Source organism: Meriones unguiculatus, chromosome 1, assembly GCF_030254825.1.
Source record: "Meriones unguiculatus strain TT.TT164.6M chromosome 1, Bangor_MerUng_6.1, whole genome shotgun sequence".
NCBI classification, from domain to species: Eukaryota; Metazoa; Chordata; class Mammalia; order Rodentia; family Muridae; genus Meriones; species Meriones unguiculatus.
Window position 1 is genome coordinate 61946039 of NC_083349.1, and position 21807 is coordinate 61967845.

General features: G+C 42.5%; 1 protein-coding gene across 2 annotated transcripts in view; it reads left to right on the forward strand.

Moving 5' to 3' along the window:
* Positions 1-12378: 12378 nt before the first annotated feature.
* The window catches only part of Slk (STE20 like kinase), a 53943-nt gene continuing 44514 nt past the window's right edge, over positions 12379-21807 (forward strand). For both annotated transcript variants that reach the window (XM_021640239.2, XM_021640240.2), the window contains exon 1: positions 12379-12703. In XM_021640239.2, coding sequence (XP_021495914.1) covers positions 12554-12703 — 150 coding nt within the window. In that variant the 5' untranslated portion in view covers positions 12379-12553. The remainder of the gene's footprint in view (positions 12704-21807) is intronic.

Consider the following 21807-nt stretch of genomic DNA (forward strand, 5'->3'; position numbering starts at 1 on the left):
AAAAAAAAAAAAAAGAAAAAAAAGACATCCTGAAATGTCATGAATCAGGACAGCATCTAGTTAGCAGATTTGACAGAAATGAGGAATGAGACATCCCAGATGTTCTGTGAAACCTAGGCCAGGACTAACACGTGGCTATACAGCCAGAAAAGGGTGGCTGTCTGGTTCTGCACAGATTCACAGGCATTCGGCCTGATAAAGGGAACTCTGGGCTAGATTTCGTCTACCTGGACCCCCTTCACTGTGTTTTTGCAAGGCATACAGAAGCCAAATGAATGCCTATTCCACAAGCTGAAGCGAAATCTAGAAACTAGAATTCCTAACACAGCTGGATGTGAGGCGGGGGAGATTAGAATCAGCATACTTCGGATGCAAAGGTTCAAAGACAAAAAAAGCCTCGTCCAGTTGTCAGGTACAGGTCACTGTGGGTCGGACCTGCGCGGTGTCAAGACACTGCAGGCGCCAGGGGAGAGGGGAGGAAGGAAGACTGAGAGGGCAGTGCGGTTCATGTGTGATCTCTGGTTCATCTGAGGAGCGAGCGGGTGTGGGGGGCCAGAGTTCATCGTAATCCTTGGGTACTCAGCAAATTTGAGGCCAATTTGTGTGTTGCATGAGACCATCCCCCAAACAAAACAAAACAAAAGTAAAACTGAGTGGAGAAGGGCTTTTTGAAGACAGGTTCTAGCGAGAAGGCCCGAGGTGTGAAACTGAGTGGTCCCAGTTTTTTTTTTTAGCTCGCCAACTGAACCTGAGCTCACCCATTCATCTAGACTCGTTGGTTAGCAAACACCAGATGCCCTCTTGTCTCTGATTTTCCAGTTCTGGGATGACATACTCGTGCCACCTTACCCTGCTTTCTATGTGAGGCTGGAAAACCAAATCCAAGAAGACCTCAAGCTTGCATGGCCAGAGCTTTCCTGAAGAATTTTACCAACTGAGCCATTTCCTCAGCTTCTTTTTGCTGGGTTTTTCATGAGGAGAAATTTGATAAGTAATTCCTTGTCAAATAACAAACTGATGACAACAGTTTTCTGTTAAAGGAATCTGTGATTACTTGTGAAGGTAACCTAAATTTATATTATGAATCTGGAGAAGAAAAGCAGCATTTATCCATAAAGATGAGTGGGAGTCTTAAAAGTTCCTTGAGGAAACTTTATAAAAAGCCTGCACAACCACGTACCCCTCCCTCACCACCCAGGTCTGGAGATTTAACTCAGAGAGACAACAAACTAGCATAGATTTAGAGACTTGTGAGCCACCTGATGTGGGTTCTGGGAACTGAACTCTAGAAGAGCAGCCAATGCTCATAGCTGCTGAGCCACATCTCCAGCACCTGGGATTCTTTTTCATTTTTTCCTTATTATTTTTCCATTATGTATGTATGTATGTAATCACTTTACAGCCTGATCCAGCCCCTCCCTCCTCTCCTCATGCCCACCCTCATGCCCACCTCCCTCCAATCCCCTCCTCCTGGGATTCCTTTTAAAAACTGTTTTTAACTCAACATGCTTCCAGTTGCAGATTGCCTACCTGACTTCCTGAATGCCTAGTGCCTTTACTTGGCAGCAGGAGTGTATGCAGTGCCACACCACAATAAGATACAGAGGTGTTTTGGTTTTTTTTTTTTCTTTTTCTGGTTTTTTGTTTTGTTTTGTTTTTGTCGTTTCCCCCCACTATCCCCCCAGGGTTCACAATGTGATCAAATATCCTGCAACAAACCATGGAGATAGAAAAAGAGTGTGATTTCCCAGACACATAGGCACTGTCTTTTGACTGTGTGGATACTCTACTGTAATTAGGCTCAAACTGTGGTTTTTAATTGCTGTGGAAGTTTTGTGAATCAGGACTGTACAGCAGGTACTGGGTCCTAGGCAACTAGACCAGGAAAGGGGAAGAGAGATTTAGGAAGCTCTTTCTTGACAATGGTGTTGTGTGACAAATTTTTTCCTAGAGAGATGAAAACAAGTCTACTCTCCCCATATAGGGATCCCACAGACCAAAGTGCGGACACCACCAAGTCTAACTTGGTGAACCAATGCGTTCTATTGGGGTTTCTTACAGGCATATGGATGAGGGGTGCCTTACAGGAGTGGAAATGACTCACAGACCACGGCATCACCAAAGACCACCGCAGCATGGGTGACAGGCCACAAAGGTGGGAACCTGAAGCACCCTGCACAACCTGAGGCAACTCAAGAGGTTGGAGAGTGTCCTTTCCAGGAACCTCAGTTGGTCTAAGACTCTTTCAGGCAGCTAATCTGGTTTCTGTTTCTTCCAGGCAGCTGCCGCTTCACTGCCTCTGAGGGAGACTCTCAGCTTTTACTGTTAGCAATAAAAGGCAGGAAGGGGCCTAGTGAATCTGGTCAGTTTTAGGGACTTCCTAAAGCTATTTTGGATTGTTTGCCTTCTGGCTTCAGGCGCACCCCCAGGAGGAAACTAGCAATACAACATGTAGAAACTTGAACACCTCTTTTGGAAGATAGCCACTGATGTTACTTTGAAAATCTGCCCCCTCCTCCCTCAAGGTCCAAGGCAGGCTTTGCCTATCTTACTATGTACATTTCTTAAGGGTTACCCCAAGAATACTTTTCAGTGGGGGATGGGATGGGATTATTTGTGAGTTTTACCAGCTCTCCTTCTTTTTGAAACTTATCACTGCATTTTTTCACTGACTGGTTATAATTATGTCAGAAAAATGAACACGATCACATTACTAATGCATAAAGCAATCAAACATTGGGGCAGGATGGAAATAGAACTGTATGTCCACAAAAGCCCCCGGGGATCGTGTGGTCCTTTAATGTGGTGACTGCTACAAAAGATCTGACCTTAGCAGTGAGTCTGTCCTGCCATTCTGAGTTGTTTCAGCTCCCTGAGGCCATGTGTGCTAAAGGTGCAATGCATGTGCAAGCCCGGGAGAGGAAGGCCAGACCCTGCCCCATGGCTCATGGCAGCTTGGTGACAGGACAAACACTTTAAAACTATTTTTATTAGGCACGAATAGTCATGTATGCCACCACACTTTTTGTTGTTTTGTTTTGACACATTTCTTCAATTCCGACACTTGGGAGGTAGAGGCAGGAGGATCTCTGTGAGTTTGAGGCCTGTCTGGTCTACATAGTACCAGGTTAGCCAGGGCTACACAGTAAGGCCCTGCTTCCAAAATAATTTTTAAATTAAGTCTTTGAGAGTTTCATATAAAGTAGTTTGGTCATTTTCATCCCAAATTGCCCCCCTAACTCCTCCCTTTCATACTCCTTCCTCTTGACCTTTGTATGACTTTGAGGATAAATAATTTTGAAAGGATGCTTGAACTATCACATCTAACATATATCTTTTGGAACACAGAACAAATATGCTACATAAAAATGAGAGCAATGGGGGCTGGAAAGATGGCTCAGCAGTTAAGAGCACTTGTTCTTGCAAAAAACCGAGGTTGAGTTTCCAGCATCCACACAGTGGCTCACAACCAGCCATAACTCCTGTTCCAAGGAATCAAACACCCTCTTCTGATCAACAGAGACCAGGCACAGCACACATGTGGTGACACATACACATACAGGTAATACAACTGCACAACTGAAAAAACGAAAAAAAAATCTTAAAAAAAAACAACAAAACACCACAACAACAATCCACAAACTCCCTCCCTCTCTTCCTCCCTCCTTGTCTTAGCACTGCATTACATTCCCAGCCTCAGGCAACTTTTACCAGCCCTTTAGGGTCCATAGCCAGTGGCTTCTCTTCCTGGGTCACTCCCAGTTAGCCATTGTCAGAATAGAGAAAATTCAACATTGAGCACCGAGGTACTTGGGTTCAGAAGGTGTTTGGTTTGGGGTGTTTTCTAAGCATAATCTGAATGTTACTTATAAACCGATTATGTCCACATTGCCTTCCTTGTCTATTTTCCCAAGGTTTTTAATGTGTTACGCTTTCTCACTACACTGCCAAATGTTCATGATTCATTTCAGCAGAAGTGACTAGGAATGAGAAGTAGGTGGGTGTGTAACAATTCCCTATGACATGGAGAAATGAATCAGAACCGAGGATATTTTTAGAATCCTTTTTAGAAACTAAAAAGGTGATTGTTTACTTCTCTTTCACTTTTGAGACAGGGAAAATGACCAAATTTCCCATCTGGAATATTCTGAACGACACACACATTTATTTCAGGAGAATAATTGGCCTTAACTGCAGTTATCTTTCCTAAACTACTTGTAAAATTCCTTTCCAAAAATACAATATCCAAAGATAGAAAAATGTATTTATACCACTGAGTACATCAAAGGAACTCACTACCTCTGACGTACTGAGGTACATTACATTTTTGTAATAAACACAGTAGTATTTAAAGAACTGACTGGTAAACTTACTGTCTAAATTAGAAACATGGAAGTGGAAAGGAATAAGGATATACTTTCTTTAACTATACTTTCATTTAATACATTCATTCAACAAAAGTTTATGGAACAGGAAGACACTGGGCTAGACCTAGGAGTATAAGGTGAGGGAGATGGCCCAGTCTTTACTCTCAAAAAGCTTTCCCTCTGAATGAAAAAACATATATGCACCCTCACACATGTGCGCAAACACACACAATGCTCCCACAAGACTGTATTCACTGTATTCACACAAATACATATGCTCATACAATTCATATATACACCCATCACTACACATACACACTTTCACATATGCACGTATAAGCACATAAACACACAAGTAACCATTTATGCACACTCACAGGCTTACATGCTTGAGAACTAACAAAGTTGAGGTAGTGAGTGGAGCATGTTTTTGTCAGTTGAGAAAGGGAGGAGAAAGCAAGCTGTGCCAACAGTCAGAGAAAGTTGTTACAAAAGCTTAGTGAGGCCAGGGGGAGCACCTTCCTGGAGTTGTTAAATGTTTGTTAGGTTTTTTTCAAAATCTGCATTCTGATGCAGATTGCCATTTTTGTCTATGAGACCATAAGGAGGGACCTGAGCGCCGGTTCAGTTTCCCCGCCTTTCACACAGGGATTATTATAGTAACTACCTCTCAGCCCTGGCATGAGGTTAAAATGAGGTGACGTACACGAACCACTTAGCAAATGCCAGGCGTGCAGTAGGCACGCACTGTACTCTAAGTTTCTACTTTTAATGACATCCCTATTATGAGAGAGAGAGTTACCAGAGGGGTTGGTAAATTACCAACCCCTTACCAACTCTGAGGTTAGGATGCAGCCAAAAAGTGTGTATTAAGTGAATAGGTGATGACAGATTAAAATTGCTTAAGTCCTGAAAATCCACGAGAGTCAAACTTTGATTATAAGTAACACAAACATGTAGCTAGAGCAGTTTAGTAACAGAAAATCTGGATCAGTATAACGGCATCTTACCCAGCATCCTCAAATATTCCTGTGGCTTAGAACTTCAAGGTGGAGCTGTGTAAACATAACTTCAAGGTGGAGCTATGTAAACCATTACTTAATTCCGTGAACACATCTCTAAAGTATGTCAGACTTGATCATCTCATTAATAGGATATTAACAAAGTCATTTGGTAGCCTTCATTGATATGAGATAATTTACAAACTAGGATAAGAGTGGCAAAATGCATCTGAAAAGGCATAATCTCACCAATGATCAGAGAAGTGTTACTTGGGGGCTTTCAGCCTGGCAAAGACTAGAGGAAGTATGCGTAGGACCTGGTGCAGTGTTTCAGGTGTGGTGTAATTGGCACACTCCACTCATTCATTGTTGGTAGAAGTATAAATTAGAACAAGCCATCCTTTTCAAAGCTTGTTTGGCAGTATAGACAAACAAACAAGAAACAAAAAACAACCTTTAATATAGTTTTTGTGTTATCAAGTCTACTTCTTGGATTGTATCTTAAAGAAACACAAGCAGACAAACACACAAGGATGCTTTGGCCTGCATACTCACTGTGGTAATGTTTACAACACTGGAACCCACCTGATGCCTAGTAATAGAGAAATGCGCCAATGAACTATGACCTAAGGAGACAATGGGACTCTAGCCAGCCACTGAAAAGGGTTGGGGAGATTGCTTGATGCTTGAAAGATGATATATATAAAGTTCTGAGGGCCCGATATCTAGTGAGCACCCACTATATGCTAAGTGTCTATTTAAATTTTATTTTCTTTTTCCTTTTATTAAAAATATATACTTTCTTAGATAATATATCATGATTACTTTTTCCCCTCCCTCTACTCCCCTCAGCTCCTCCCCATGACCCTCCCATCCAAATTCATTTCCTCTCTGTCTCTCACTAGAAGCATTCTTCTATGGGATAATTATAAAATAAAATATCATCCAATAAAATAAAACAAAAACTAACACATTGGAATTGGACAAATGAACAGAAGGATAAGAACCCAAGAGAGGGCACAAGAAACAGAGATTCACTCATTTGCATACTCAGAATCCCATAAACACACTAAACTGGAAGCGGTAATATATACACAGAGGACCTGTAGGGTAAAAAGAGAGAAGAAAAATATATAAATAAAGTAGAGTAAAATAAGCCAGGTGGTGGCGGCACATACCTTTAATCCCAACACTCTGGAGGAAGAGGCAGGAGGATCTCTGTGAGTTTGAAGCCAGCCTTGTCTACAGAGTATGAGTTCCAGGACAGCCAAAGAAGCCCTAACAAAACACTCAAAAGTAAGTAGGTAAGTAAATGAAAAAAATTATAAAATTACTCTCAACACATAAAAACAAAGAACCTGGACATGACGTTATGAGACAGGGAACCTCTAAGGTCGCCACTGAATTCATTTTCTATTGGCCATCTTCTGCTGGGCATGCAGCCTAACCTAAGAGCAGTCTGTTTTCCCAGTGAGACTCCCCTGGAGGAAACTAATTTTCATTTGCAGGTGGCTATCAGTTGGAGACAGCTTCTGGGTTAGGGATGGGGGCATGTGTCCACTTCTCCTTTCAGCTCTAGGACACCAGCTGGTGCAGAGCCATGTATACCCTCTGTATGCTGCCCCAGCCTCTGTGAATTCGTGTGTGTACCAGACCTGTTATGTCTTTCATCCCCTCTGGTCCTTACACTCCTTCTGACTCCTCTTCCCTCAGGTTCCCTGAGCCCCAAGGAGAGGACTTTTATGGAGATATCATATTTTGGGCTGTTCAAAGTGTTTCAAGTGCTCTCTCTGCAGTGTCTGGCTGTGGGTTCTGAATTTGTCCCCATCTGCTGCAGGAGGAGCTTCTCTGTTGATGGCCGAGCAAGGCACTGATCTGAGTACAGCGGCATGTCGTTAGGAGTCGTTTTATTGGTACATTTCCCCCTCCCATACATGTCTATTTTAATGATATTCTTATTCCCAGAGGGAGTTACTAGGTAAATTGTGAAGGCAAAACTACATTTAGTTATTTGGTAAAATTGTCTTTTGGGTAAATAGGGCTCCAGATCGTGTGAATACATGCCACTGGTTAAACTCTACTTTCAAAGTTCTAAGAATTCAGGAAAGGGGCTGGAGAGATGGCTCATTGGTCAGTTCTTCCAAATGACCTGAGTTCTAGTCTCCGTGGGCACCCACTGGCATGTGGCATGTCCTCACACACACATAAATGTGAATAACAAATGAAAATTCAGGAAAGCCAAACTTTGATTACAAATAACACAGACAGGTGGATATGGTATCAACACAGGATGATGCCATTTTTAAATTAAAAAAAAAAATACAGTTTAGTGCACAAGCATAGAAAAACCATTCCTAGTTAAAGACACCGTTAGGGAAGTATAATTTGGGTATTGTACCCTTCTGTGAGGTACAGTCCATTGGTGTTGTGGCAAGCTTAGTCAGGTGACTTTGTTTTGGGTAGTGGTGCGCTGCCCTGAGTCCACTTCTCCCTCGGGGTAGCCAGGCCCATTGTGCCCTGAGCTGGACTAGACGGAGATGAGCCTGACCCAAGAGCGTTCGGGTGCAGTGCAGGCTCTCCGTCCCCGGCGAGTGTTTGGGCAAAGAACACACACCAGGAACAGCTTCGGAGAAGTGGTTCAGTTTATCGGGGAGAAAAGGAGGTATTTATTTATGCCCCTGGACAGGTGGCCAGGGTTTCTGGGGGCGGGGCTTGTGTGGCCCCGTGTGCCATTGGCCAGGGCAAGCGGTGTTGGAAGATGCCTCATCTGCATACGCAGGGGCTGTAGGGTCTGGGGGAAAGACCTTAAAAGGGCAAACAAGGAGTGAAGGCTGATAGCTGTCAGAATAATAAATTCTTGATGGTGGAGGAGCCGACTCTGTGGCACCAGGTTGGGAGGTGAGAGGTGGCCAACTCCTGCTGTCCTCACGTTGGAGGTTTCCAGCGTTGACACATCTTGCCCCTTCTCTTCGGAGCCCTGGGTCATTACAGTCCCACAGTGGTGGTGTCTTTCATTACTCCTGGCTTTGCAATGACATTTTAGAACAACAATTTCTCCTCCTCCCCACCCCTCCTCCTCCTCCTCCTCTTCTTTGGTTTTAAGAGACAGAGTTTCTCTATGTAGCTTTGGCTGTCTTTGTAGACCAGGCTGGCCTTCACACTCACTCACGAAGATCCTCCTGCTTCTGCTTCCTGGAATACTGGGATTAAAGATGTGCGCCACCACGCCTCCCCGCCCCCCTTGTGTGTGTGTGTGTGTGTGTGTGTGTGTGAGTGTTTGTGAGAGAGACAGGGTGTCTCTGAGTAACAGCCTTGACTGTCCTGGAACTCACAGAGATTCACCTGCCTCAGCCTCCTGAGTAATGGGATTAAAAACGTGTGTCACCACCCCCCGGCCCTAGAACTTCGTACAAATTAGGTTTATTTTATTTTAAGTGAAGAGTGTTTTGCCTGCATGAACCATATACCATGCACATGCTTTGTTCGAGGGGAGGTCAGAAGACGGTGAAAAATCTCCTGAAACTGGAGTTATGGATCATTGTGTGGTACTAGGAGGGTGCTGGGGAATCACCCCTGGTCTTTTGCCAGAAAGAACACTGTTAACTGCAGAACCATCAATCCAGTTCAAGATTTTAGAGGTTTTTATTATCCTTGCCTCAAGTTATTTAGTGTCTTTCGGCCAGGCCTATTACTTTTAAAACATTTCCTTAAGAGGTCCACTTATTTTTTCCATAATATATGAAAAAAAACCAAAAACCATGAGAGTATTTGTAATTGTTCAGGTGTCTGAATTTTTCCTCTGCTAAGTGTTTTTACATTTTAAGCGCAGAACAACAGACACCTTTATTACATGGGGCACAGATGAAATTAATTTACCTTGCTGGGCTTTGATCTTCCTCCTTGCCCTCTAGCCATCTGCTCTGCTACGTTGGCTGTTTTTCATTTAGTTTTTTTTTTTTTTAAGAAAACACTTTATTGAAGTATGATTGACACATACAAATGGGCTTGCAGCTAATGAAGTTTGGAAATAGGTATATTTTCTTTAAGCTATAGTTATAATCTATGCCAGGAATATCTCTAACATTATAGTTTTAGCTTTGTGTGTGTGTGTGTGTCTGTCTGTCTGTATGTGTTTATGTATACATGTGTACATGTATGCATGAGGAGGCCAGAGGCCAACCAATACCAGCTGTTCCCTTCCTCTCTACCTTAGTGTTTTGAGATGGACTATCTCACTGAACCTGGAGTTTGAGGTCTAGGCTGGCTGGCCAAAGAGACCCTGGAATCAGCCTGTGTCCACCCCCCTGCGCTGGGGTTGTGTGTGTGCCGCCTGACTTTTACATGGGTGCTGGGGATTGAACTCCTGTTCTCAAGCATGCACAGCAGTACTTTACCCACGGGACCATTTCCCTTGCCCAGCCTTAGCTTTCAACAGGAATGGATTCAAGTGAGGAGAATTCAAATGGTGAGAAGTATTCATAGCTTCCTACATTATAATTTCTGCATTTTATTTATTTTATTTTTGAGACAGACCTTCACACTGTAGGCCAGGGTGGAAGTAGAACCCACTAAATGTTGTAGGTTGGCCTGGAAGTCATCGTTGGCCTCCTGTCTCTGCCTCAGGAGTGCTGAGCTTACAAGTATGAGCCATCATGTCTGGCTTGAGTTATTTTTTAAAATTTAATATATATGTATTTAATCTTTTGGGAAGATTCATAAGCAAAAGTAGTTACAGTGTTGTATTTTAAACAAAAATGTTATAAACAACCCAAACATCTCACGGACGAGAATAATTACAAATTATACTAGAAATCTACTAGTCCTACATATAAATCTTTATATATGAAGTTCCTCTAGTCTGAAATGAACACCAAAAAAAAAAAAAAAGTCCTATCCTTTTGCTCAAATATACTTCTGGTGGCTTTCACTGAGGAAATAATCAAATATGAGGGAAAGTGAGAAAGGATTCATAAGCAAAGGTAGTTACAGTGTTTTATTTTAAACAAAAATGTAAACAACCCAAACATCTCACGGACGAGAATAATTACAAATTATACTAGAAATCTACTAGTCCTACATATAAATCTTTATATAGCGTATAATCTAATTTATGTAAAAATATGAAGTTAGTACATGTAAAAGACATCCTGTTTAAAAATACGGGAAAATCTTATTAGTGGCTATGTTTGGCCAGTGGAATTATAGTATTTTTCATTTTATTTTTTTATACCTTTCCTCATTTTCCCCATAAATGATAATAACTGAGTAAGTCATTTTCATGGTGCATGTATCTGTAAATACATGAAAGTGTAGATTTTTCATGTATGCAGTTCATTGTATAGTACTGTATTAAAACAATTAGAAGGATCTTGAAAAAACAGTCTTACGCCTTTAACTGGAAAAGAGATCTTCCAGTAATAATTGCTACATTTTGGGGTTGGAGCAAAAGTGGTTAAGAACGAATGCTCTTAACTGTCAAGCCATTTCTCCAGCCCCAAAGTTTAGAACTTTCTACTGTCCCCTCCCCAAGTTACTTCATACCCACAGGCTTCATCTTTGGCGTGCCTATTATTTCAATTTTAAAAGGTTTTCATGAGGTCCACTCGCTCATTTCCTGGTGAATTCACCGGGTCAGCTTTCTCCTTCTACCCTGGAATGTGGCCCTGCCCTTGGACACCTTGGAGCGTGACCCCGCCTCTGCCCTGGAAGGGCTTTTGTCAGGTGGAGGAGGGGAAGGTAAATCATGACAAACTCCAGGCAACACCCACACAGCCCCAGCAGATCTGGAATCCCGGCTTTATTAGCTCAGGCAAGAGTCACCGAGGGCGGCACCAGTTTCCCGGCTGTGGAGGTGGCCCACGGGTTACCTTTAAGGGAGTGTCACCATTCCACAAGTGAGCTTAAACAAACTCTTTTTACTTTTCGAGACAGGGTTCCTTTGTGTAGCTCAGTCTGGTCTCGAACTTGTGATCTTCCTTGTCAGCCTCCCCAGGGCTTCACCACGCCTACTTTTAAAACAATTTTTACAACCTATGTCTACACTATCCTCATACTTAGTGTTGGGATTGAGCACTTGCGAGTTCAGGCCCCGTGCAGCGCCTTTCCATTTATTGTCCCATTTTGAGCTAAGCTGCAACCTTCCACGAAGGACTATCGGGATCATCGCAAGGCGACTCTGATGCTCTACCAGCCACTCAGCTGTGGCTCGGAGCCCAGGTTCCCAGCTCCCTCGCACTGTACTCCTTCACCGGTTCCGGAGCGGAAACAGCCCACTTTCGGGCACCAACAAGCACAGCCTGCTCTCCCGCTCCCCCCTGTGCAGGATGAGGCAACATCCGCTAGCGCAATCAACGGGGTCGTGCCGAAGGGGACCTCGCCAGCCACGCCGTGGAGCCGCGAGGCTCCGGCTCCCGGGGGTGGGCGCGAAACCCTGGCGGCGGATGGAAGCGCTCGAGCAGCCACCACACCTCCCGCCGCAGGCGCCAGCGAGCCGCCGCGCCGCCAGCCCCGCGGACCCAGCGCGCGTGCGCGGGGCCAGAGGGTACGCCCTCGCGAGCGCGCGGTGAGCGGGGCGCGTGGCCGGGGGCGCGCGCGCGGCCGCGGGAGTTCGGGCGCGCGGCGAGTCGGCGTCGGCGTCCGCGCGCGCTGCGGGCCGAGGCTGTGTGGGCTGTGGCAGCGAGCGAGGCGGCGGCGCCTCCGAGCCGAGGGGACGCGCGGGCCTCGCGCGGCGGCAGCGGACGGCTTCGGGGCGGACGCGGGGTCCCTCGGCGGGAGGGCTCGGCCTCGCCGCTGCGCGCCTCGCGGGCGCCGGCCGCTTTCCGGGCCCGGAGTGGCCGCCGCCCCGGGAGACGCGCGGTGACACGGGCCTAAGGCGCCGCGGGCCGCGGGCGTCCGCGCCGCTCGGCCCCGTGCGGCCCCGCGCGGGCCGGGGACGAGCGCCGGGGCAGGTGCAGCCCCCGGGGCCCGCGGCGGCGAGGCGCCCACCGCGCCGCTCGGCCAGTCCCGGCCCCGGCGGCCGCGCGCCCCCCTCAGCGCCCGGAGCCCGCTCGCCGCCCCGCCTTCTCCGGGGAGCGCCGGGCGGGAGCGGCCCGGACCCCGGGCTCGCGCGGGAGACGACGCGCCGCAAACTTTGCCTTGTATTGTTCCTAGCCCTTGAAGTGCGAGGGACTGTGTTGGGCAGGAAAAATGTCCTTCTTCAATTTCCGTAAGATCTTCAAGTTGGGCAGCGAGAAGAAGAAGAAGCAGTACGAACACGTGAAGAGGGACCTGAACCCCGAGGACTTTTGGGAGATTATAGGAGAACTGGGCGATGGAGCCTTTGGGAAAGTGTATAAGGTAAGAGGGAGAAAATGGGAAGTTGCTGGAGGAGCTGGAACGGCCGCCTGTGCGGGGTGGCGCGAGGACTTCGCCCCACGCCCCTTCCCGTAGCTTACCCCCAGCCCTCGCTTTGTACACTGAAAGTTCAGCTCAGCATCCAGGCGGTGGCCCCGACGCTAGGGCTCACTGGACGCAGCGGGGCCGGATGCAGTGTCAGGAATACTGGTTGTGCAGTCTACCTTGTCAAACTTGGAAAGAAATGAGTGTAATTTGATGGGAGGAGCGGGCGGTTGTGGCCCTGGAGTATTTGAAATCGGAAACTCATTAGCTTTTCAGTGTGGTAATGTTTGTTTCCTAATGGCGTTTGTATGTGTGCTCGTATTGAAACAGGTAACTTTTGGAGATGGGGCATACAGCAGGCAGTGTCTATAGTTCAAATAAAACAAGGGCAAAATGATTGCCAGTTTGCAGTCTGTTCTTGAGTTGGTTGCTTGGCGACATGGGATGGAATTTCTGACAGAAAATTTCCAGAAGAAAATCTGCATTTCATCTTAGTTTCTAAATATAAAAAGCATTGGATAGAAGGCAGTACCAGTGCTTGAGGAATTAAAAAACTGCACGGGTGTTTATTTATTTCAATAGAGGTTTGACGTTTCAACACGGAGGTGTGAATGTTAACTGTTTACCCTGTCCTAGGAAGTATATGAATGATGTCACTGGAATATTTACTTCCTGATGGGTGAGGTTTTTATGAGCCACAGTTTAGGGGTTGCCTAGAAGTGAAAACATAAATACAAGACTTTGCAGTTTCACATAATTTGGCCCCCATAAAAGTCCTGGGAGGTGGGCAGATCAGTGGTAGTGTCCACTTGTCCATGGCGGGAGACTGAAGCCACATTGATCCAGTCTAGCCTTGAACTCAGGTCTTCTGTTCCCATATTAGTAGTGTGTTTCTACTTTAACTTCATTTGGTAGAAGGCATTTCTCGTACTTTCTGAGCATAGTACACTTTGTCTTGTAATGCATGCCTTGAAGGGGTCTGTCAAAATCCCAGTCCTTGTTTTTTATCCAGTCTGAAAGACACAGGTCCATTGCTGTGTTTCAGAACATCTTGCTCACATGACTACTGCAGCATTTGTCACACGTTACAATTGACATTTTCATATTTATATACTCAAAGTAAGGCCAAAGTTTCACACTTGAATCTGTTTCTCAGCACATGCATTTCCTCATGTATTTGTTGAAGCGAAATAGTGTGTGTTATCTTCAGATGAATACTATTGAAAGAATGACTTCAGCAGGAGCTGAATAAGGTGCATGGTGGAAGGGCATTTAATGTGGTCAGAAAATTATCCTAGAGCATACTTGTTTATTGCTGGTTGTCAGAGCCAGCTTGGGGTCATGATCAGCTCCTCCGACTTGATTTTCTTAGTTGTAGAACTATCAGTTTCCTTAAAGGTTTCTTCAGATCTTTCTGCCTATTAATGTCCTCTGAATATGCAAAGGAAAGGCAAAGATAAACACACAGGGCACCTGGCATCTTGTAGTGAGAAGGCGGTAGGTGATCATGGACAGTTTCCATGGTGTGAAGACATCTCATCAAATATAACAGCAGAGGATTAAGAGCATGGGCAGAATATTTCTTGCTCTCCCACGCAGCAGTCTGTGACCTTGGGCAAGTTACCTTCTTATTCAGTGACTGACTTCCCTCCTTGGACCGTCTACTTGGTATCTATAGTATAAATATATGGAAAATGTTAGGCAGCCAGAAGGTGCAATAACTGGTAGAATTTACTGTTCTTATCTGTAGAGGTCATAGAAGCAAAATATGGGTTGGGGAGGAAAAGGGACCCAGAAGATAACGAGCTGCTGACTTGGTTTCTGTGGCAGATGTGCAGTTTTGCTCGAGAGGGTGATGCACAATCCTGTTGCAACATTAGTTGAAATTTCCTGAAAATTTTGAGACTTCATGTAGCTTGACATTACAAAGCTGCCTACCATAATTCCTGTGGGCCTAAAGAGTATGTTTTACACTGATACTGAAGAACGAAAGTTCTTTGCATTTGCTTTTGAGGAGGCAGGCAGGAGTTTGATTTTGTTCTTAAACAAAAATTTAGATGTAAGCTTATCTAACTTTTTTATTTTCTTTTCCAAAAATTGTTTATTCTTTAGGATTCTTTGGAAGGTATAAGTTTATGTGAGGGAAACTAGAGTTCTTTTTGTGGTGTGAATGCTGTCATACCTTACTTAATATTTTTGGTAGTGTGCAGTAAGCAATTATTTTAAAACTTGATTCCAGCTACTCTTTGCTTATATAAATTGGTGACTATTAAAATATCAAATTGTAAGTAGGAAATCATGTGTGCTTAGTTTTTTTTAAATTAATTTTATTTTATGTGCATTGGTGTTTTGCTTGCATGTATGTTTGTGTTAGGGTGTCAGATACTGGAGTTACAGACAGTTAGTTACAGACAGTTGTGAGCTACCATGTGGGTGCTGGGAATTGAACCCAGGTCCTCTGGAAGCACAGTCAGTCCTCTTAACCCCTGAGCTGTCTCTTTAGCCCAGTTTCTTTTTTATTTATTTATTTATTTTTTTAAATTAGCTTCCCATCATATAGTTGCATTCCTTGCATTCAGTCCAGATCTGTACAGTTATCACATGATTACTTCATGCTTGAAAAATCACTATTTTAAATTTGTTTTCTTTTTAATGTAGTATGGTTGGATGTAAATGAAGATATGTAATATTTTTTATTTTATCAGAAACAAAAAATAACAAAAATATGCATTGAGTAGCATGTTACCCATTAAAGTAGTTGGAGCTGAGTGCTGGCTGCGTTTGTGTGGCAGCTGACAGCCCATGCCTTTAGAAAGGAGTGAGATATAGACTCTGGCGTTGAAGAGATGCTGGAGCTTGTATTTGTGCATAGCTAATAATAAACTAAGTTTACACTGACAGCATCAGGGCCAAGGAATTCTGTTGCACCTCACAGGCTCCTTAGGTCACTCAGTTATTTGCTGTACAGTCAAACATCCGGGTGTGCATCACTGAACATAAAGGTAGTTTGTTAGTGTTCAAGTGTTAGAAAAACAGAATCATATTAAGTGTATTCTGTGTTTGCCCTTTCAAGATCACTGTTGTATTTGTTGCATGATCTTGGTTATTATCTATTGCTGTAGTTCATTTTCATTGTCGCATAGCATTCTCTTATGGGATTATATCACATCATTTACTGTTAGTGGGCATGTTGTTGTTCTTAGTTTTTGACTCTGATGTAAAACACTGGAACACTTCACTAATACTTAATTCAGGAGTAGCATGGCTATGTTTCTGGAGTAGCATGACTTTAGTTTTATTAGATGATGTCAAACCAATTAAGCTATTTTGCATTCCTCCTGGCAGTGTGTAAAGATGTCTTTGATCTTCATTCTTGCCAACATTTGCTATTTTTATAATTTTTTGACCCATCTGATTATTAATAAATGCTTTTTATATGTTTGTTGTTTATTTTTTGTGTTCCATTCTCTTTGTTTTGTGTCTATATGTAATGTACACATTTGCAGTATATTTATGTGTATTATGAACATGTATATATGTACATATATTTTGAATTTTAACTATTTGCCAGTTACAGTATCATATATACCCACTCATTTTTTGACTTGCCTTTTTTTTAAGATTTATTTATTTATTATTTGTACAGTGTTCTGTCTGCATGTATGCCTGCACACCAGAAGAGGGCACCAGATCTCATTATAGATGATTATGAGCCACCATGTTGTTGCTGGGAATTGAACTCAGGACCTCTGGGGGTGCAACCAGTGTTCCTAACCTCTGAGCCATTTCTCCAGGCCCCTTGACTTGTCTTTTTATTTTTGTTACAGTGTCTTCGCTGAGCTACTTCTTCATGTCAGTCTAGTACAATTCAGTTTTTTTTCTCTTCAAGCTAATGTTTATTTTTAAGGCATTCTTTCCTAAATCAGTATCATGAAGATAATCTACTCTGTCTTCCAAAAGCTTTACAATATTACCGTTAACAAGTCCACAGTTTGCATAGACTCAGTTTTTATGTGTGGTGTGAGGTAGGGATGGAGTCCTGTGTGTTGTGTTCCCTTCCTTCCACGGTGAATATTTAAAGTTCCGGAACAACTCAGTTCTTTCCCTCAAGGGCTGTCTTACTCCTTTGAAATGTTTTATTTACCATATAACTGTGTCTTTCTGCAGTGTTAATTTAGCAGTCTATTCGCAGGTCACTATCACACTCCCTTATTAGAAGAGCAGTAAAGTAAGTTCCTGCTAAAGCCTTTTGTTGCCTTTTACTTTTCTATTTTTTTCTGTGTCTACTTTTCAGGCTCTTTTGCTAAAGAATATTTAAGCGTTGAGTTTCTCGGGATTTGGGTGTATCATTTTCTTTCTCCTTCCTTTCCTGTCTTCCCACCCTCTTCCTGTGTAGCCAGCCCTGTGTGGTCTGGAACTCCCTATGTTGATGAGACTGGCTCTGAATTTACAGCAGCCCTTCTGTTTCTGTCTCCATAGTGCTAGGATTACAGACATGTGCCACCACCCTTAGTTTCCTTTTCTTCTTTGCTTATGAGAACTCATTTTCTGCTGTGCTTTAATTACCACTTAAATGCAGTTTATGTCTGTGCTCAAAGATTGTTCTCGAAATTTAGATCCACACGTTTAGCTGTTGGTTAGAAGGGTCTTGACCTGTTTTTTTTGTTTGTTTGTTTGTTTTTTGTTTTTTTGAAACAGGCTTTACTGTATAGCTCTGGTCGGCCTTGAACTGGCAATGTAACATAGGCTCCTTAGTCTCCTAGGTTCGGGGATTATAGGCTTGGTGATGTAATTTATGTGGCTGGCAGTAATTTCAAGTTGAGGTGACAGTTACCTTGAACAAGTCCAGAGCATGAGTCCATATTGTTGGCCCTTAGTTTATTCCTGTGGTCTTTTTAGTGTTTGCCATCTGGAGCTACTGTTTGCTTAGACAGATCTTCTGTTGTTTAAGGTAGGGATTGGGGGGAGGAGTCTCACATTATCTAGCACAGGATGGTTTTGAAATCTACTTCTTGGCACTTCCTCCAGCTTCTGGAATTACTGACAGTCTGCCATTCCTGGCTTTCTAGAGGTTATTATTATTTTTTTAATTTCATTTTTTCAGTTAGCTTATAAAGTAGCAGGTTTCCCTATGGCATTTCACACATACTTAGTTTTGGTTGATCTTCCCTGACACCCCTTCACTTTCACATGTTCTTGCCCCCCCAAGTGCCTTAAATACTAACTCCTATTCTCGTTTCCCTTTCCATTTCAGCAACTTGCTGTTTACCTAACACCAAAACTTATATACTAATTAATTAATTAGTGTGTGTGTGTGTGTGTGTACGTGTACGAGCGCACAGGTCCTCATGTCATAGGACCTGGGCTGGTCAAATGACAATCTCAGGAGTTGATTCTCCCTGGGATTGAACTCTGGTTGTTAGGTCTGCCCCCATGTGCCTGTACCTGCTGGTACATCTGGCTGGTTAAAAAACCTGTAAGTTATGCCAAAAAATGTGTCTTCTCTCTCTGTCTCTGTCTCTCTCCTCTAGTTTTTTAGTCAAAACTGCTGTCTTACATGTACAACCATGATTGTTACTGCTGTGTTTTGGGCTTGATATAAATGTATTTTGAGTAAGGCTGTATTTTTGGTATAATGTATGAGACCATTTGTTCTTTTTTTTTACAGTATTAAAACTTTTGAAATGTTACAGTTTACAGATTATTCTATTGTTGGTAGCATTTGGATTGCTTTTACTTTTTGTATGTTAATAGTAAGGTTAATCTATGTACATACATATTTTTCTCATGTATATGTGTGTGTATGTAATTTTGTCTATGTGTGGGCACCGGTGTGTTTAGGTGTGAGTGCACATATATGCAGAGGCTCAAAGTTCAATTGCTCTCTATTCATTCTGGCATAATAAAAGGTCTCTCAGTTGAATTTGGAGCTTCCTGGTTGAGCTAGTCTGGCTGGCCAGCTTGCTCTAGGAATTCTGATTACTCTTTTCTAGTGCTGGAATTACAGACAGGCCACCTTCCTCACATAGAATTTACATGGAGTTTTGGAAATTTGAACTCAGATCCTCATGCTTCTGTTTAAGCCCTTTAACCACTGAAGTATCTCTCCAGAAGGAGGTCTCTTTCTGTGTGTGTGTGTGTGTGTGTGTGTGTGTGTGTGTCTGTAGTCTAGATTAGAATAGAATTTGTAGCCCAGGCTGCTCTTAAATTTATGTCTTTCTGTCTCTGATTCCCAAAAGTGTTGAGATTGCAGGCTTATGCCAACTAGCGTCATCAGTATTCTCACATGTGATTTTTTTTTTTTTTTTTGGTACATGTCTTCATTTGTGTTGGATATGTATCTGGGAACAAATTTTATTTAAGTAGTTATGTCAGTTTTCATTCCCACCAGGAGGATGCTAGAATTATTTTAGTAAATTTTTGATTGCTGTAACAATACCATGGATTGAATGTAAAGAATAGAGTCTTACTTGGCTTGTGATCCTGGAGTTAGGATCATTCAAGAGCCTGGCCCAGCATCTGCTCAACATCTGGTGAGAACCTTCTTTTGTGGCAAGAAACATTACATGGAGACAATAAATGTGTTAAGATTTGCCTAATAGCCTAAGTATTTCTCCGGTAATCCATTAACCCATCAGTGGACTCAGCACTGAAACAGGTGCTGACTATAAAGTGTGTGTAAGGGAACTTCTTGGGCATGACAAAATGAGCTAAAGCTTGATGGTGGCAGAGCCCTCCCGATCCTGCTGCCTCCCTAAAGTCCCAACTCTAAATACTAGAAGTGTATGAATTTGGGGATTAAATTTCCAGCATTTGAAATTTGGGGATATGTTCAGGCTTTTCTAGACTGTCCGTGTCCTTAGGCTGGAGTGATAACTCGGACAGTAAAGTGCTTGCAAGGACCAGAGTTCAACCTCTGGGAACCTATTTCAAACAGCTGGGTACGCTTGTGATGCAGGTGCTGGAAAGGTGCAGGCTGACAGATCCTTGGCCTGACTTAGCTTATTGGTGAGTTCCAAACCAGTGAGATCCCCTGTCTCAAAAACAAGGTCAGCAGTACCTGATGAACAGCAGTGATGAACAGCTTGCCTCCATCCTCACAAACACACATCTGTACATGTACCTGTATACACCTAAATGTGCTTGTGCACCTGCACAGACGAACAGACAGAGACCCAGACACACAGACACAGAGAGCTTTACCTAGTTCTTTTCCCAAGTCTGTTATAGAAACTTTTTGTTTTTTGTTTTTGCCAAGGTCCATAGCTGCTTGGGTGTAAGAGACTGTTGCAACTGTAATAAATGTTGTGTCTTCCTCATAAAGATTGGTGCTGCTATGCATTAACATGGGAATGGAAAGTTTTTAATTTCAAAACAGTTTTTAATGGGTGATAATTAATTCAAACTCTGCTAAATTAATTTTTTTCCTAAAACTTGATTTTAGAAGGTTGTACGTAAATAATTCATCTCAAGGTTATGAAAACCAAAATGTCAAAAGCAGGACAACTTGCTTTCTCCCCCTCCGTTTTCTTGTTAGCTTTCTGTTTTTCTGTGTGGATACAGTTACTCAATGAACATACGAGGATTAAAACAGTGGTTAGCTTTTTCTTCTTTTAATTTATAAGATAATTTATCAGAGTGTAGCCTTGTATATCTTCCTATAGGTTAGTGTGGGGAGATTAGTAGGAGTGCTTTTTTTTTTAATAGAAAAGTATTTGAATTAGTCTTCCCTGTCCTCATTCTTCCTTCTTCCCCATGAGTACTTTTCAGAAAGTTTTGAAAGTTTTGCCTCATGTAGTCTTAAAAACAAGTGCATTTTATTTATTTATTTTGTATGTGTTTCTGTGGGCAGTCATGTTATGACATACATACATACATACATGTGGAGGTCAGAGGACTGCTTGCTGGAATAGTCTTTTTCTACTTTGTAGGACTAGGGGATCAAATTCAGGTAATTTGTCATGGCAGCAGGTGCCATTACACGCTGAACCATCTCTTTGGCCCCTTAATGTAGTCTTCTAAGATTTTATTGTTTTAGGTCTTGTATTTAGATTTTTATGCTTTGAATTAATTTTTGTATGTGATGCTGAATAAGGAACCAACCTACTTCTTTTGCGCATGGATACTAATTTTCTTAGCAAGACTTAATGAAACAACTGTCTGTCCTGTCCCCGTTTTTGACACCCTTGTTGAAGACCGTGACCACACATGCCGCGCTTTCTCTGAGAGCCCATTGATCTTTGTCTGTCTTTATGCCCATGCTACACTATTTTGATTACTACAGTTTTGTGATAAGTTTTGAAATAAGCAATTAGGAATCCTTGAGGCTTGTTCTTCTTTTACAAAGGATTGTTTTTGGCTATTTAGTGCTATTTGAAATTCCATATTTTAGGATGACCTTTTTAATATCTGCAAAAACCTTAAGATTTTGGTAGAGTTTACATTGACTGTGTAGAAATCTGCAGGCAGTATTACCATTTTAACAGTATTGTCTCTAATCCATGAGCATATAGTGTGTTTCCATATTTTAATGTCTTCATTTCTTTTCAGTAATGTTTGGTTATTTTTATTGTATAACCTTTCTATCTTCTTGATTAATATACAAATATTTTATTTTTATTTTTTGCAATGCAACTAAGAGTTTTAAAATTTAAAACATTTGTTTTTCTTTCAGTAATAAGGTAGTATACCTTTGTCTTATTTTTAAATATAGATCTTGAAAATTTTTTTAATCTTGGTTTTCCTGTTTCTTTTAGCATTTCAGGCTACTCAGCAATCTGTAAAGTAAGTGGGACAATGATATAATCTGAGATTTGGTAAACATTATGTCCTTATGCTCTGGACAATTGGGTTTTTCTTTTACTTTTGTTTGGGTGACGGAAAGAATACCCTTTGCTTTTCAACATCTGGTGATGTTCTTTTGTGGCAAGAAACATTACACAAGACAGTAAATATATCAAGATTTGCCTAATAGCCTAAATATTTTCCTGTAATCCATTAACCTATCAGTGAACTCTGAGTATTGAAGCTGGTACTGACTGCAAAGTGTATGTAAGGGAACT